We start from the raw sequence: 13192 nt of genomic DNA, 5'->3' as shown, positions 1-13192 counted from the left end.
TGCTGGGCGATGGTGATTTCCGTCACACGTTTGCACGTAATTCAGAGCGAAAAGCGATTGCGTTTTTTCACCTTTTGTGCGATCGTGTTTTGTGTCGATTTTTGTCGATTTTGTGCGATATGAATTAAACGTCTTTGCAACAGCTGTGAAGCGTCTTTCCACAACCCTTCCGTAACCGATTGCAGCAGTTTATTGCCGCACAAAAAGGCATTTTAACAGTTGTCTGGCTTTTAAAATCTGGGACACGTTCAAATCAAATGAGATCCGCGAAGCGAGCCGGTCGAGTCGTGTTAACCAAGATGGCGACACGGCGGCTTCACTTTTCACGGAGTATGAGCGTTCTATATATTTTCAATTCAGTGCGCCAGACTCGCTCACGTACTTGATTTGTGGCATAGACATGGCCATTGGGCCTTCGCGGTGTAATTTGTGCGAGGCTTTTGTCCGAGTGAGCTTGAGTCGAGAGGGCGAATGTACGGGTTGGGAATGTACGGGGGTCTGCCTTCCCCCGCCCGGCAACGCCGGTACTGGAGGGCGTCACAGGATCGGTGAGTCTCCAAAACCCGCTTCGTGCTGTTGCGAAGATGCAGGATGATGTCGCGATTGTTGTGCTGCTCTCCTCCCATGAGAACTGCAACGTCATTGTTGACTGGCCCTCCCCTTCCTCCCCTCCCCCCTCCGTCCTCCCCTTCCCCTCCCCCTCCCCTCCCCCTCCCCAATCTCCTCCCCCCTCCCTTTGCCCCCTCCCCCCTCCCTCCCCCCTTTGCCACCTCCCCCCTCCCTTTGCCCCCCCCCTCCCCCTCCCCCCCTCCCCCTCCCCTTCCCCCTCCCTTCCCCCTCCCCTCCCCCCGCCCGGCAATGCCGGGTACTTCTGCTAGTAGTAAATAGAGAAACATGGAAGTGATTTATTTAATAAATAAATAAAACATCGCCATCTCATGGAAGGGCTGCTCAGGCCTATTTATACTCAGTGATTTTTGGCGCTTTGACATTTTGACCCAATAATTAATCATTGTTCTCCATGCTCTCATAAATTTGTTATTTTTTTTGGATTATTTTTTTTTTTTAGAACTCGTGATGGCATGGAAATAGTGGTACAAAATGTGAACAAACCCTGACCAAATACGCTACTGTCAAGTGCAGTGCCGTCTCCCACAAAGCTGATTCTGATTCGCTTAGAGACATTCGGATGTGAAATGGATAAAAAAAGCATTAAATTTTACACTTGAAAATCTTCAGATAGAATAAAAATGATGATCAATACACATGATCGATGGCTTTCACAAATTCTTTCTGAATAATTTTGTTGTGCAGTTCTCTACCGGCAGTCGGTATGATTTGCTATGGAAAGAATTGCCTCAGGTAGCATTTAAAAAAATTAATGTTTCAGGTGAGATGCTCGCTATATAAATAAATGTAAAGCTTCGTTCCTCATGTTCTTCATTTTATTTTGAGTTTTCCATTGTGGATTTGTGCCCTAATTTTCCATCCATCAGATCCCATGAAGCTCGTGTCCACATGTAACCGATACTGCTGCTTGCTGCATCCTCTCCTGCAGGTTATGCGTACATGGTGTTTAGGTCGGAGAGTGGTGTGTGGATGCTGCTGAATGCGTGCTCTTGTAAGGAAGATTCACTCGGCCAAAAACGCTTCCTTTACAAGCTCATGTTGGCAAGTGGTTACCTGAAACAGGTGTGTGCCTCGTGTATGTTCAACAAAATCCATCAAAGCGATCATTGAGGGCATTTCCTAATCTATGGTAGTAGTTGTGTGATGAACCAACCACCATGAATGCAGGCCCATCCATGATAAAACTGACAACTGATTTATTACCTCCACCACCGAAGATGGAAGTTTTGTTTTGGAAGATGGAAGAATTGTTTTCACTCCTGTCCGTTTGTGAACAAGAGATCTGAAAAAGTTATGGACGAAATTTGGCGGAGATGTAGCGTATGTGACAAGGACGAAATGATTAGATTTTGGTGAAGATCCGGATCCGGATCCGGCTACTAGAATTTTTAAAGTGATTCTTCACCATCGAGTGATCGGGCCAAAAACGATACATAGCAGGATATCTCAAAAAATTGTGGACGGATTTGGCCGAAATTTGGTGGACCGGTTGGGTGTCTGACAAGGACTATTCATTCGATTTTGGAAAAGATCTGAATATGGATTCGGAGATGAGAATTATTTAATTTTTAAGGAATTCTTCACCGCTGAGTGATCCTGTCTGCTTCGGGTTGAGTGATCCTCGTGATTGAGTGATCCTATTGGGCAAAAAGTGATTATATAACATGATATTAAAAAAGTTATGGATGAGTCGGTTTGGTGACGAGAACAAGCCGATCAGATTTTGGTTCAGGTTCAGGTCCTGATCCAGATCCCGGCCTATCGGTGGGATACATAACGTAAACTGTTCAGCCTGGTGGAGGTGTGCGCTCTACCGAGTGCCGTTCTAGTTTCACATGATCTGCTATGGAAATAATTACTTTTCGGTAATCTGTGATTTGTTTGGTGTTTTGTTGATTTTATTTTTAAATCAGTTTATATATAGCCAGTCTGACTGATATTAATGTTTGGAACATTCCGGGTGATGTCGAAAGCTGAAATTTTGCATGCCAACGGCCATCAAAGCCAATACACTGGGAACAATTACAACCGCCAGAAACCATCCGTAAATAAAAATTTACTTAAAAAAAAAAAACCCCCCGTAAAAGTGTATCCGTTAAAAAAAAAAACCCAATAAAAAAACAAACAAAACCTCGATTGATTATGTAGCAGGAGGTGGTCGGTGATGTGTAAACATACCCCACGCCCACTGGTATGTATATAATTGTTTTTTTTTTTCTCCAAGAGAGGCTCATTGAAGAGCAATGGGGTAATGGAAAACAATTGGACATAACCAGCAAAGGAATAAACAAATGGGGAGAGGGAGGAAACCCTAAAATAAGCAAGTATAGTAAATAATTTCATAAGCAATAAAATCAAGACTCTCTGCTCACCTTCACTCTTTCATTCCTCTTTTCTCCCGCCTCTGGAACAAACTCCCTCACTCTCTTCAATCCCACTCCTCCCTCCAGGTCTTTAAAACAGCTGTTCACCACCATCTCTTATCTTCCCCCATCGAAAACCTTGATCTTTTCTACCCCCGCTAATTCACCCCAAATCCACTTTTTTGAAATACCGACTTCTTTCCTTAAGTCCTAGCAGTGTCCATGTGTGTTATACCTCTCCCACCCCCTTCCCGTGCCTCCTCCCCCCAAGCCCTCTCCCTCCCACAGATCTCCCGTTGTCCCTGTTATCTACTGTTATACTTGTGTGCTTCCCTCTCTCTCACCCCATCTTGTCTCCCGCTCCCTTTATTATATGTTTTATGTCAGGTTTTTTTTTTTGTGATGTTAGCTCTTCCACGAGCCTCGATCTTTTATACAAAAAAAAAAGTAAGGTGGTTGGGCTAGTAGAGGTTAATGGGGGTAATAATTGTGGATGACACATGGTGGTGGAACCCCTTGAGGACACTACCTGCTGGAAGCCGTTGAGGGAAGCGACACAGAATGGCCTCTGGAAGATGCTTCCATCAACTGGAGAAGCAAGGAATAAAGTAGAAGTGTACAATCAGGATGGGGTTACTGGAAGAATGCGTGCATCCTGGGATAGGGGGGGGGGGGGGGTCAGAGGACAGAGCAGAGGGAGCGATGTCAGAAAATAGACTTTAGAAAACAGTGATGTGAGAACAGGCCTTGTGCTTTGCCTTCAACATGGGAGATGCTCGGAGAGATGGAGGTGATGCTGGGGTGCCAGAACACAGTGGAGAGCAATACTCTATATTGAACCCTGGACAAAGGCCTTAGGCTGCGAGTGGTTGTGATTTTCCAAAGAAAGGCTCATATCGACTGAGGATGCTCACCTGCGGCTGGCTTTGGAGGTCAGCTTTGCTGCTTGGTCCGCCCAGGAAAGGTCATGGCCCTTGGTGAGGCAGAAAAGTGTTTTGAACAGCAGAGTTGAGTGGATATTTGTCCAGGAAGGAGGTGAATACAATGTTGTGTTGCTGAGATTCTTTTGTAGTTTATTCTTCCATAGGCCTCAAACCAGATGTAGGAGAAGATCGTGTTAAAGCTTTACTCTAAGTTTAATTGTATGTGCTGTGGAATGGAAATCTGGGACAAATGATTTGGCGACTTCCTCATTTCCACTTGTGGCCACGCACGGTTCCGTCGTGTCGTCTTGTGACGACGTGACGGCATCACATGTTTGGCCATAAGTGTCAATGAGGAAGATTTGCGTATAATAGAAGACAGGAGGATGATCGGTTTGTTTACTTGTTTATAAGTTTACAGAAATAAATAATAAACCTGCGCGGTGGGCACTGCAAAGCTAATTCGCCTTCCAGGCCTCGATTCCCTGTAGGAAGTTGGAATTGCAGAAATATTTTTTCCCACAAATTAAAAAAAGTCAGTTTCATCTTCTGTGGCCAATCTATCTTTGAGTAGTCCGACTATTTTCCCTGTAGTATCGGACAATAGGTGATGTGACTCCGAGCACTGATCCCATTGGCTGATTGAGCCGTGTTTTATGACGTCATCAGGAGCTGATATGTAAAATACTTCCTGGCTCGAGAAAGGAAGACGAGTTTCCGAGAAGCCTTTCCAGCAATGGTGGTGAGGTTTCCATGAAAGAGCAGCCAACAACCTCGACATGAACCATTCCGATGTCCGAGGATCGGTCAACCCGTTTGCCGGACATGTGGAGACGAGGAACATTGTCTTGCTGGAGTTTAGACGGGCCTGCATTTTTGTTTGAAAGAAACCAGGTTGTCCAAGTCCAGTCGAGCAGGAACAAAGTTGGTGAGATGACTGATTTTTCATCGACACCTGAGTACGTCGGGAGACCTTTAGAAGTGCTTCATCCATGCACACAAAGATGGAGTGCCCAGCGAAAGCTATCGAGCGAGGTGATCGATAGGGTCGATGATGAGGGTAGTCTGACAAGTTTTGGGGCACACTTTTCAAGATTGTCACAACTCCACAGGTGCACTTGATGTCAGGTGCCAAAAAGGTGCAACACCCATTTCTGGTGGTGAAGGGTGTGTGACATGCTCGGAGCAGCAGCAGGATAGCTTGGAGGGGGCTTGCCAGTATAAACGACAGTTTAGCCGAGAGAGAAGTTGGTGACGAATACGTGAACTATGGACCTTGAATCATCGGAAATGGAGCCATTTGCTCTGACAAGTGGCGTAAAGGATGATTTACGGAACTTTGACTCCATTTATCCAAGGACCAACAAATGATGGATGGGCTGTGGATACAGCACAGGCCCTGCTGGGCCAAGTGCCTTCATTGAAGATGTAAGAAAGTATATCGTTGATTTTTCAAACTTTTAAGGTGGTCGTGAGTGAGTGTGCGGCCCCCCATGATTGTCTCAGCTTATTGTTTGTATCTTTATCAAAGGTTGTTCTGCCCCTTTCCTCCTCGAATGGGAAAAATGTTCATTGTTGTTGTACTACTGTATCCTATCAGGTGGAGGTAATTCCTTGGGTGTTGGCAGACAACAAATGGGAGCTGGATGGTGCTACCCAACTTAAGGAGAAGCGCATGGTGTTTGTGGGAGCATTGCACGGCCTGATCACCGCATGTCACCTGTCCAGCATCATGAACGACCTGTTCGGTGGAGTCATTAGTGTTGGAATTGACATTGACAAGCACAAGTATCCCATTGGTGAGAGTATATTTAATTATTTAAAATTTCAGTTTATTACTTGCAAAATCGAAGATCTTTCATTCATTCAAGTATATTGGTTTGTCTTGTTTGTTTGTCTTGTTAGTTTGTCTTGTTAGTTTGTCTTGTTAGTTTGTCTTGTTAGTTTGTCTTGTTAGTTTGTCTTTGTTTGTCTGTCTTTGTTTTTGTCTTTGTCTGTCTGTCTGTTTGTTTGTCTGTCTGTTTGTTTGTCTGTCCGTTATTTGTCGGTCTTTGTTTGTCGGTCTTTGATTTTTGTTTTTTTTGTCTTTGTTTGTTTGTCTGTCTGTCTGTTTGCTTGTCTGTTTGTCTTGTTTGTCTGTTTGTTTGTCTGTCCGTTATTTGTCGGTCTTTGTTTGTCGGTCTTTGATTTTTGTTTTTTTTGTCTGTCTGTTTGTTTGTTTGTCTTTCTGTGTTTCTTTTTCAATCGCCGACAGGTTAAAATTTTAAACCGATCTTCACGAAACTTCAACAGATGGTTGAGTTGGTCAGAAGGAAGAAGCCTATTGATTGAGGTCAAAGGTCATCTTGAGGTCATATTTCTAAAATTGTATTTTCATCTGATTGACTTAAATTGAACAGCATTTGCATATTTAGTCACTGAATTGGGAAACCAACTATTTTTGAGGTCAAATGGTCAACTCGAGGTCAAAATTCTAATATCAATTTTCATCTGAAAAATAATCGATTTTAATCCGATTAACCTGAGGTTTGATTAAGATCGTCAGTTTTAATCTTGATGAAATGGTCAATTTGATGAATCAATGGCAACGTTTTTTTTGGGGAAGAGGTGTGGATTTTGCACGTGTCGTGCTCTGCATGACGTCTTCTTGTTGTATTTATTGCTTTTAACTTTTAGTATCAGACTTGAAGTATTAACCACGAAACCTGATCAGAGTGCAATCTTGATAAATGACGAGATGAGGTTGTGGATGCATCACATGATTAGAAAATCAAAACGCCCATTCATGTCGATTAACCTTTTGCAAAATGTACCATTGATCTGTTTCTTGCTTGGTCAGGCTCGGGACGTGTGACATTCGGCAACCGTGAGAGTTACATGGAGGCTGTAACTGCAGCCTTTGTTGAAATAAAGACCAAGAGGTTTTCTAAGAAGGTATGCAAATCCAAAAGGTTGTTGTGCAGCTAGTCGTGGCCAAAAATAATGGCACCCTTGCACTTTTTTCAAATAACTCACGATTTTATCAAAGTTGAAATTGACGAAAGTATTTTGTCTCCACAATTCTTTATTTCACCGTTAACATCACAAAACCTTTGTTTTTGAGTCAGAACTTAATATATCCTATACAATCATAAAATAAAAATACATGGCATTGACAAAATTATTGACAAATATTAATAATGATGGATGACAAATCAAATATTAAATAAATAATGACAAATACGACACTAAATATTTGGTAGCACAGACTTTGGACAAAATAACTGCAGTCAAGCACTTCCTATAGCCTTGAATGAGCTTCCTACACCTCTCTACTGGTAGTTTGACCCACTCTTCTTGTGCAAACTGCTCCAGTTCTCCCAGATTTGAAGGGTGTCTTCTCCCAACTGCTGTTTTCAGATCTACCCACAAGTGATCAATGGGATTTAGATCTGGACTCTTTGCTGGCGACTTCAGAACAGTCCAGCGTTTTGTCTTGAACCATTCCTGGGTGCTTTTTGAAGTGTTTTTGGGGTCATTGTCCTGCTGCAAGACCCTGACCTTCGACGGAGACCCAGCTTTCTGACACTAGGTTGAACATTGCGCTCCAGAATTCGTTGGTAATCTCCTGATTTCATGATGTGATGCACACATTCAAGGCACCTAGTGCCAGAGGCAGCACAGCAACTCCAAAACATCACTGAACCACCTCCATGTTTGACTGTAGGGAAGGTGTTCTTTTCTTTGAAGGCTTCATTTTGTTTTCTGTAAACATAGAGATGATGTGCTTCACTGAAAAGCTCTAATTTGGTCATCTGTCCACAAGGATTTTGGCTTGTTCAGGTGTGTTTTGGCAAACTTCAGTCGGGCTTTGTTATGCCTTTCTCTTAGCAGTGGGGTCCTCCTGGGTCTCCGACCATATAACCCCCTTTCATGGAGTTGGCGACGGATGGTGTGAGTTGAAACTGTCATACCTTTTGTCTGAAGGTCAGCTTGAATCTGTTTGGCAGTTGATTGAGGTGCATTCTCCACCATTTGAACAATCCTTCGTTGCAATCTTTGATCAAGTTTTCTCTTGCGGCCACATCCAGGTAGGTTGGCTACAGTGCAATGGGCCTGAAACTTCCTGATAACATTGCATACGGTGGACACAGGAACATCGAGGTCTCTGGAGATGGATCTGCAGCCTTGAGATTGTCCATGCTCAGCTACAATCTTGTGTCTGACCTCAGACAATTCTCTGGCTTTCTTTCTTTTCTCCATGCTCATTCTGGTGCACACAGTGACACAAAACAGCAGAATGACTCCTTTTCTCTATTGAAACAGGTTGAATGAGTGATTTTTATATTGCAGGGACCTGCAACTCACCACAGGTGAGTTCAATTCCAAAGTAAAGGAGAATCACCTGCTTGAAATCTAATTATTTCTAACAACTTCTAAAAGGTGCCAATTATAACGTCTGGGCCATTTTAGGATTTCTGTGTGGAATAAGCTAAGATTTAGGAATTTTTTCAGCTTTTTTTTTGTTTTGTTTCACTGCAAAACAAAGAAATACAAATGTGGATACCAAAATATTTTTCAATTCCAACAATTTTCTGGAAGAAATGGTGCATTATTTGAAAAAGGTGCAAGGGTGCCAATATTTTTGGCCACGACTGTATATGGTGGTGGACCTTGTACCCCAAAGGTTCTATTGGCTCAAATTGGCAGCAGAATATATTTGAGTTGTCAGATTCTATAAACTGACCTTGTGTAAGGAGAATCGACGTGTTGTCAGATTGTTCATTTAATGGCTAAAACAATTGACAATTGCATGAGTGGGTGTTCTGCCTTGTCTAGTGTACGTACAACTTGTGATGGTCGACAGTTTGACTGACTCTTCATGCTCTTAGGGCAACCTTGGGTGACATGAGGTTAAAAATGAAGCAATAAAAAGAGTCATCTGAAATGACTTTTACGAAATAAATTTAAGGTTGGAAAGTTTAATCTAGTTAAAAATACCAAAAAAAATAAATAATTCTATCGTCTTAAGTGAAAAAGGTTGCAACTGAATGTTGGTTTTGTTGATGTCATGGTGCATGTCTGAGGCCAGACAAGTCTCATGTCATCACAGTATCTCTCGGGAAGACTTTCACAGTCTCTAAGTGCTAAATCTAGCATGTAGTGGTTACCTGTGGTTACCATGTAGTGGTTAATTATGTGATTTCCTGGCAATGGGGAAATTCCGGACCACCTAGCAAAAGGTAAAATTACATAATCGCCAAAGACTCTAAAGATATCGAGCTATCTCACCGTAACCGTTGACATTCATCCTTCCTTTTTGGTATCGGTAGCTCTACGTGTTTTCTCAAACGTAATTCATAAATTTCCCTTCTTCCTCAAAGCCAACATTGTCACATTTCACAGGTAAAGTAAAAAGGTAATCAGACGTAGTAATCCCTTTTTGACATTTGGATGGTTTTACTGTAAAGATCATTAACAGGTTGTATTTGATCTGTTGAGAAAATGCAGGAATACCGGTGTACAGAATTTTTACAAGGTTGTAGACCTGATGCCCAATGTACAAACTAAAATATTTATTTATTTTATTTTAGTGTTGGGGTGAAACTTTAGGGGTGAAATGGTGTAATTATGGATGAAAAATGCAAACCAAGTAATTTGTGATCATTTATAAACTAAACCTGGATCTCTCTACCTCGGTGTTTAAAACTCCTGTCTTGCCGTGCCTCGAATGCAGGTCCAGATTGACCCGTACTTGGAAGATGCGCTTTGCTCGATGTGCAGCACCAATCCTGGTGCTTTATTTTGTCGTGAGATGGTAATGCTCTACACTTTGCCAAAACACAACCTACCACTTGCAGAGGTGGATCCAAAATACAAATACAAAAAACAATCAACACCAAATACTAATGAGGTGGCAGCCACGGGTCGTTGTAGTATTGCGCGTGGTTAGACGCAAAATATCGTGTACAACCTGTTTGTGTCACCAGTCGTCTATTTCCTTTTATTTGTATTCATTTGCATTCATTCATTCATTCATTCTGTAATAAATAATATATTACAAGGAATTTGTTTTTTGTTTCTCGAGCGGGGAAAAATGGCCTTAAAACGATCATTCATTCATATTCATTCATTCAAGCTAAAAAAACATCTATGATGCTCCATGTAAAGTATGCACTCTTGCCCTCCAATCATTTTGTTTCTCAAGCGAACCCTTCTCGAGCGGGGAAAAATGGCCTTAAAACGATCATTCATTCATTCATTCATTCATATTCATTCATTCAAGCTAAAAAAACATCTATGATGCTCTATGTAAAGTATGCACTCTTGCCCTCCAATCATTTTGTTTCTCAAGCGAACCCTTCTCAAGCGGGGAAAAATGGCCTTAAAACGATCATTCATTCATTCATTCATATTCATTCATTCAAGCTAAAAAAACATATATGATGCTCCATGTAAAGTATGCACTCTTGCCTTCCAACCATTTTGTTTCTCAAGCGAACTCCTGCTCGAGCGGGGAAAAATGGCCTTAAAACGATCATTCATTCATTCATTCATTCATATTCATTCATTCAAGCTAAAAAAACATCTATGATGCTCCATGTAAAGTATGCACTCTTGCCTTCCAACCATTTTGTTTCTCAAGCGAACCCCTGCTCGAGCGGGGAAAAATGGCCTTAAAACGATCATTCATTCATTCATTCATATTCATTCATTCAAGCTAAAAAAAAACTTCTATGATGCTCTATGTAAAGTATGCACTCTTGCCCTCCAATCATTTTGTTTCTCAAGCGAACCCCTGCTCGAGCGGGGAAAAATGGCCTTAAAACGATCATTCATTCATATTCATTCATTCAAGCTAAAAAAAACATCTATGATGCTCCATGTAAAGTATGCACTCTTGCCTTCCAACCATTTTGTTTCTCAAGCGAACCCCTGCTCGAGCGGGGAAAAATGGCCTTAAAACGATCATTCATTCATTCATTCATATTCATTCATTCAAGCTAAAAAAACATCTATGATGCTCCATGTAAAGTATGCACTCTTGCCTTCCAACCATTTTGTTTCTCAAGCGAACCCCTGCTCGAGCGGGGAAAAATGGCCTTAAAACGATCATTCATTCATTCATTCATATTCATTCATTCAAGCTAAAAAAAAAAAAACATCTATGATGCTCTATGTAAAGTATGCACTCTTGCCCTCCAATCATTTTGTTTCTCAAGCGAACCCCTGCTCGAGCGGGGAAAAATGGCCTTAAAACGATCATTCATTCATTCATTCATATTCATTCATTCAAGCTAAAAAAAACATCTATGATGCTCCATGTAAAGTATGCACTCTTGCCTTCCAACCATTTTGTTTCTCAAGCGAACCCCTGCTCGAGCGGGGAAAAATGGCCTTAAAACGATCATTCATTCATTCATTCATATTCATTCATTCAAGCTAAAAAAACATCTATGATGCTCCATGTAAAGTATGCACTCTTGCCTTCCAACCATTTTGTTTCTCAAGCGAACTCCTGCTCGAGCGGGGAAAAATGGCCTTAAAACGATCATTCATTCATTCATTCATATTCATTCATTCAAGCTAAAAAACATCTATGATGCTCCATGTAAAGTATGCACTCTTGCCTTCCAACCATTTTGTTTCTCAAGCGAACCCCTGCTCGAGCGGGGAAAAATGGCCTTAAAACGATCATTCATTCATTCATTCATTCATATTCATTCATTCAAGCTAAAAAAAAACATCTATGATGCTCTATGTAAAGTATGCACTCTTGCCCTCCAATCATTTTGTTTCTCAAGCGAACCCCTGCTCGAGCGGGGAAAAATGGCCTTAAAACGATCATTCATTCATTCATTCATATTCGTTCATTCAAGCTAAAAAAAAAAACATCTATGATGCTCCATGTAAAGTATGCACTCTTGCCCTCCAATCATTTTGTTTCTCAAGCGAACCCCTGCTCGAGCGGGGAAAAATGGCCTTAAAACGATCATTCATTCATTCATATTCGTTCATTCAAGCTAAAAAAAAAAACATCTATGATGCTCTATGTAAAGTATGCACTCTTGCCCTCCAATCATTTTGTTTCTCAAGCGAACCCCTGCTCGAGCGGGGAAAAATGGCCTTAAAACGATCATTCATTCATTCATTCATATTCATTCATTCAAGCTAAAAAAAACATCTATGATGCTCCATGTAAAGTATGCACTCTTGCCCTCCAATCATTTTGTTTCTCAAGCGAACCCCTGCTCGAGCGGGGAAAAATGGCCTTAAAACGATCATTCATTCATTCATTCATATTCATTCATTCAAGCTAAAAAAAACATCTATGATGCTCCATGTAAAGTATGCACTCTTGCCCTCCAATCATTTTGTTTCTCAAGCGAACCCCTGCTCGAGCGGGGAAAAATGGCCTTAAAACGATCATTCATTCATTCATTCATTCATTCATATTCATTCATTCAAGCTAAAAAAACATCTATGATGCTCTATGTAAAGTATGCACTCTTGCCTTCCAATCATTTTGTTTCTCAAGCGAACCCTTCTCGAGCGGGGAAAAATGGCCTTAAAACGAGCATTCATTCATTCATTCATTCATTCATATTCATTCATTCAAGCTAAAAAACATCTGATTCTCTATGTAAAGTATGGACTCTTGCCCTCCAACCATTTTGTTTCAGTACCTGTATCCTTCCACCTGTAGGTGTGCTTTAGGTATTTCTGCAAGACGTGCTGGACGCTGTACCATTGTAAAATTGAAGCTAGTTGCCACCAACCTCTGGAACGGACACCACGCAGCAATACTGGAAGATGAAATGGCATAACCAGGAAGTGGCTTGTCTGTGGAAATGTGAAGGTTTTTGATGGTTCAAGTTTCTAGTTCATATGGTTAAACCAAACTTTATATATTTAAAAATTAAATTTTGAATTTGTATTTAAATAAAAATTTGAGCTCACATTAAAATAAATCATGTTATGTTGTTGTTGTATATAAAATGTTGTGAAAAATGTTTGCTCCTTGCAGTTAATGCTGCTTTTTTGTAACGATTTATGAAATAAAAGTTTTGCTACAATTTTGAATTTACTTCCAGGAAGATTTGCATCGATATATCGAAATTACAGATCGTTTACTCCAAATATGGATTTTCTTATCGATCGACTTGCATCCGTTTATTTATTTTAAAGGGACGACAATCCACACATTTTAAACTCTGCAGATTGCGGAGCACACAACTGTTCGTAAGAACCTTTGATTAAATGAGAGTAACTGTTCCCCGACAGAGAATATTTACA

General features: G+C 41.1%; 1 protein-coding gene across 2 annotated transcripts in view; it reads left to right on the top strand.

The window, feature by feature from the left end:
- Positions 1-12979, top strand: part of LOC137436436 (cytoplasmic polyadenylation element-binding protein 1-like) — a 31520-nt gene extending 18541 nt beyond the window's left edge. Inside the window, exons 9-13 of one of the 2 annotated variants that reach the window (XM_078786422.1) lie at positions 1559-1692; positions 5517-5715; positions 6756-6850; positions 9633-9713; positions 12603-12979. In XM_078786422.1, coding sequence (XP_078642548.1) covers positions 1559-1692; positions 5517-5715; positions 6756-6850; positions 9633-9713; positions 12603-12713 — 620 coding nt within the window. In that variant the 3' untranslated portion in view covers positions 12714-12979. The remainder of the gene's footprint in view (positions 1-1558; positions 1693-5516; positions 5716-6755; positions 6851-9632; positions 9714-12602) is intronic. The other variant, XM_078786421.1, reaches the window with a different exon arrangement.
- Positions 12980-13192: the final 213 nt, after the last annotated feature.

The sequence above is a fragment of the Myxine glutinosa genome, chromosome 11, assembly GCF_964187855.1.
Source record: "Myxine glutinosa chromosome 11, kmMyxGlut1.1, whole genome shotgun sequence".
Lineage (NCBI taxonomy): Eukaryota > Metazoa > Chordata > Myxini > Myxiniformes > Myxinidae > Myxine > Myxine glutinosa.
The sequence above is the reverse complement of the archived record's forward strand: the minus strand, read 5'-3'. Positions and strand labels throughout refer to the sequence as shown.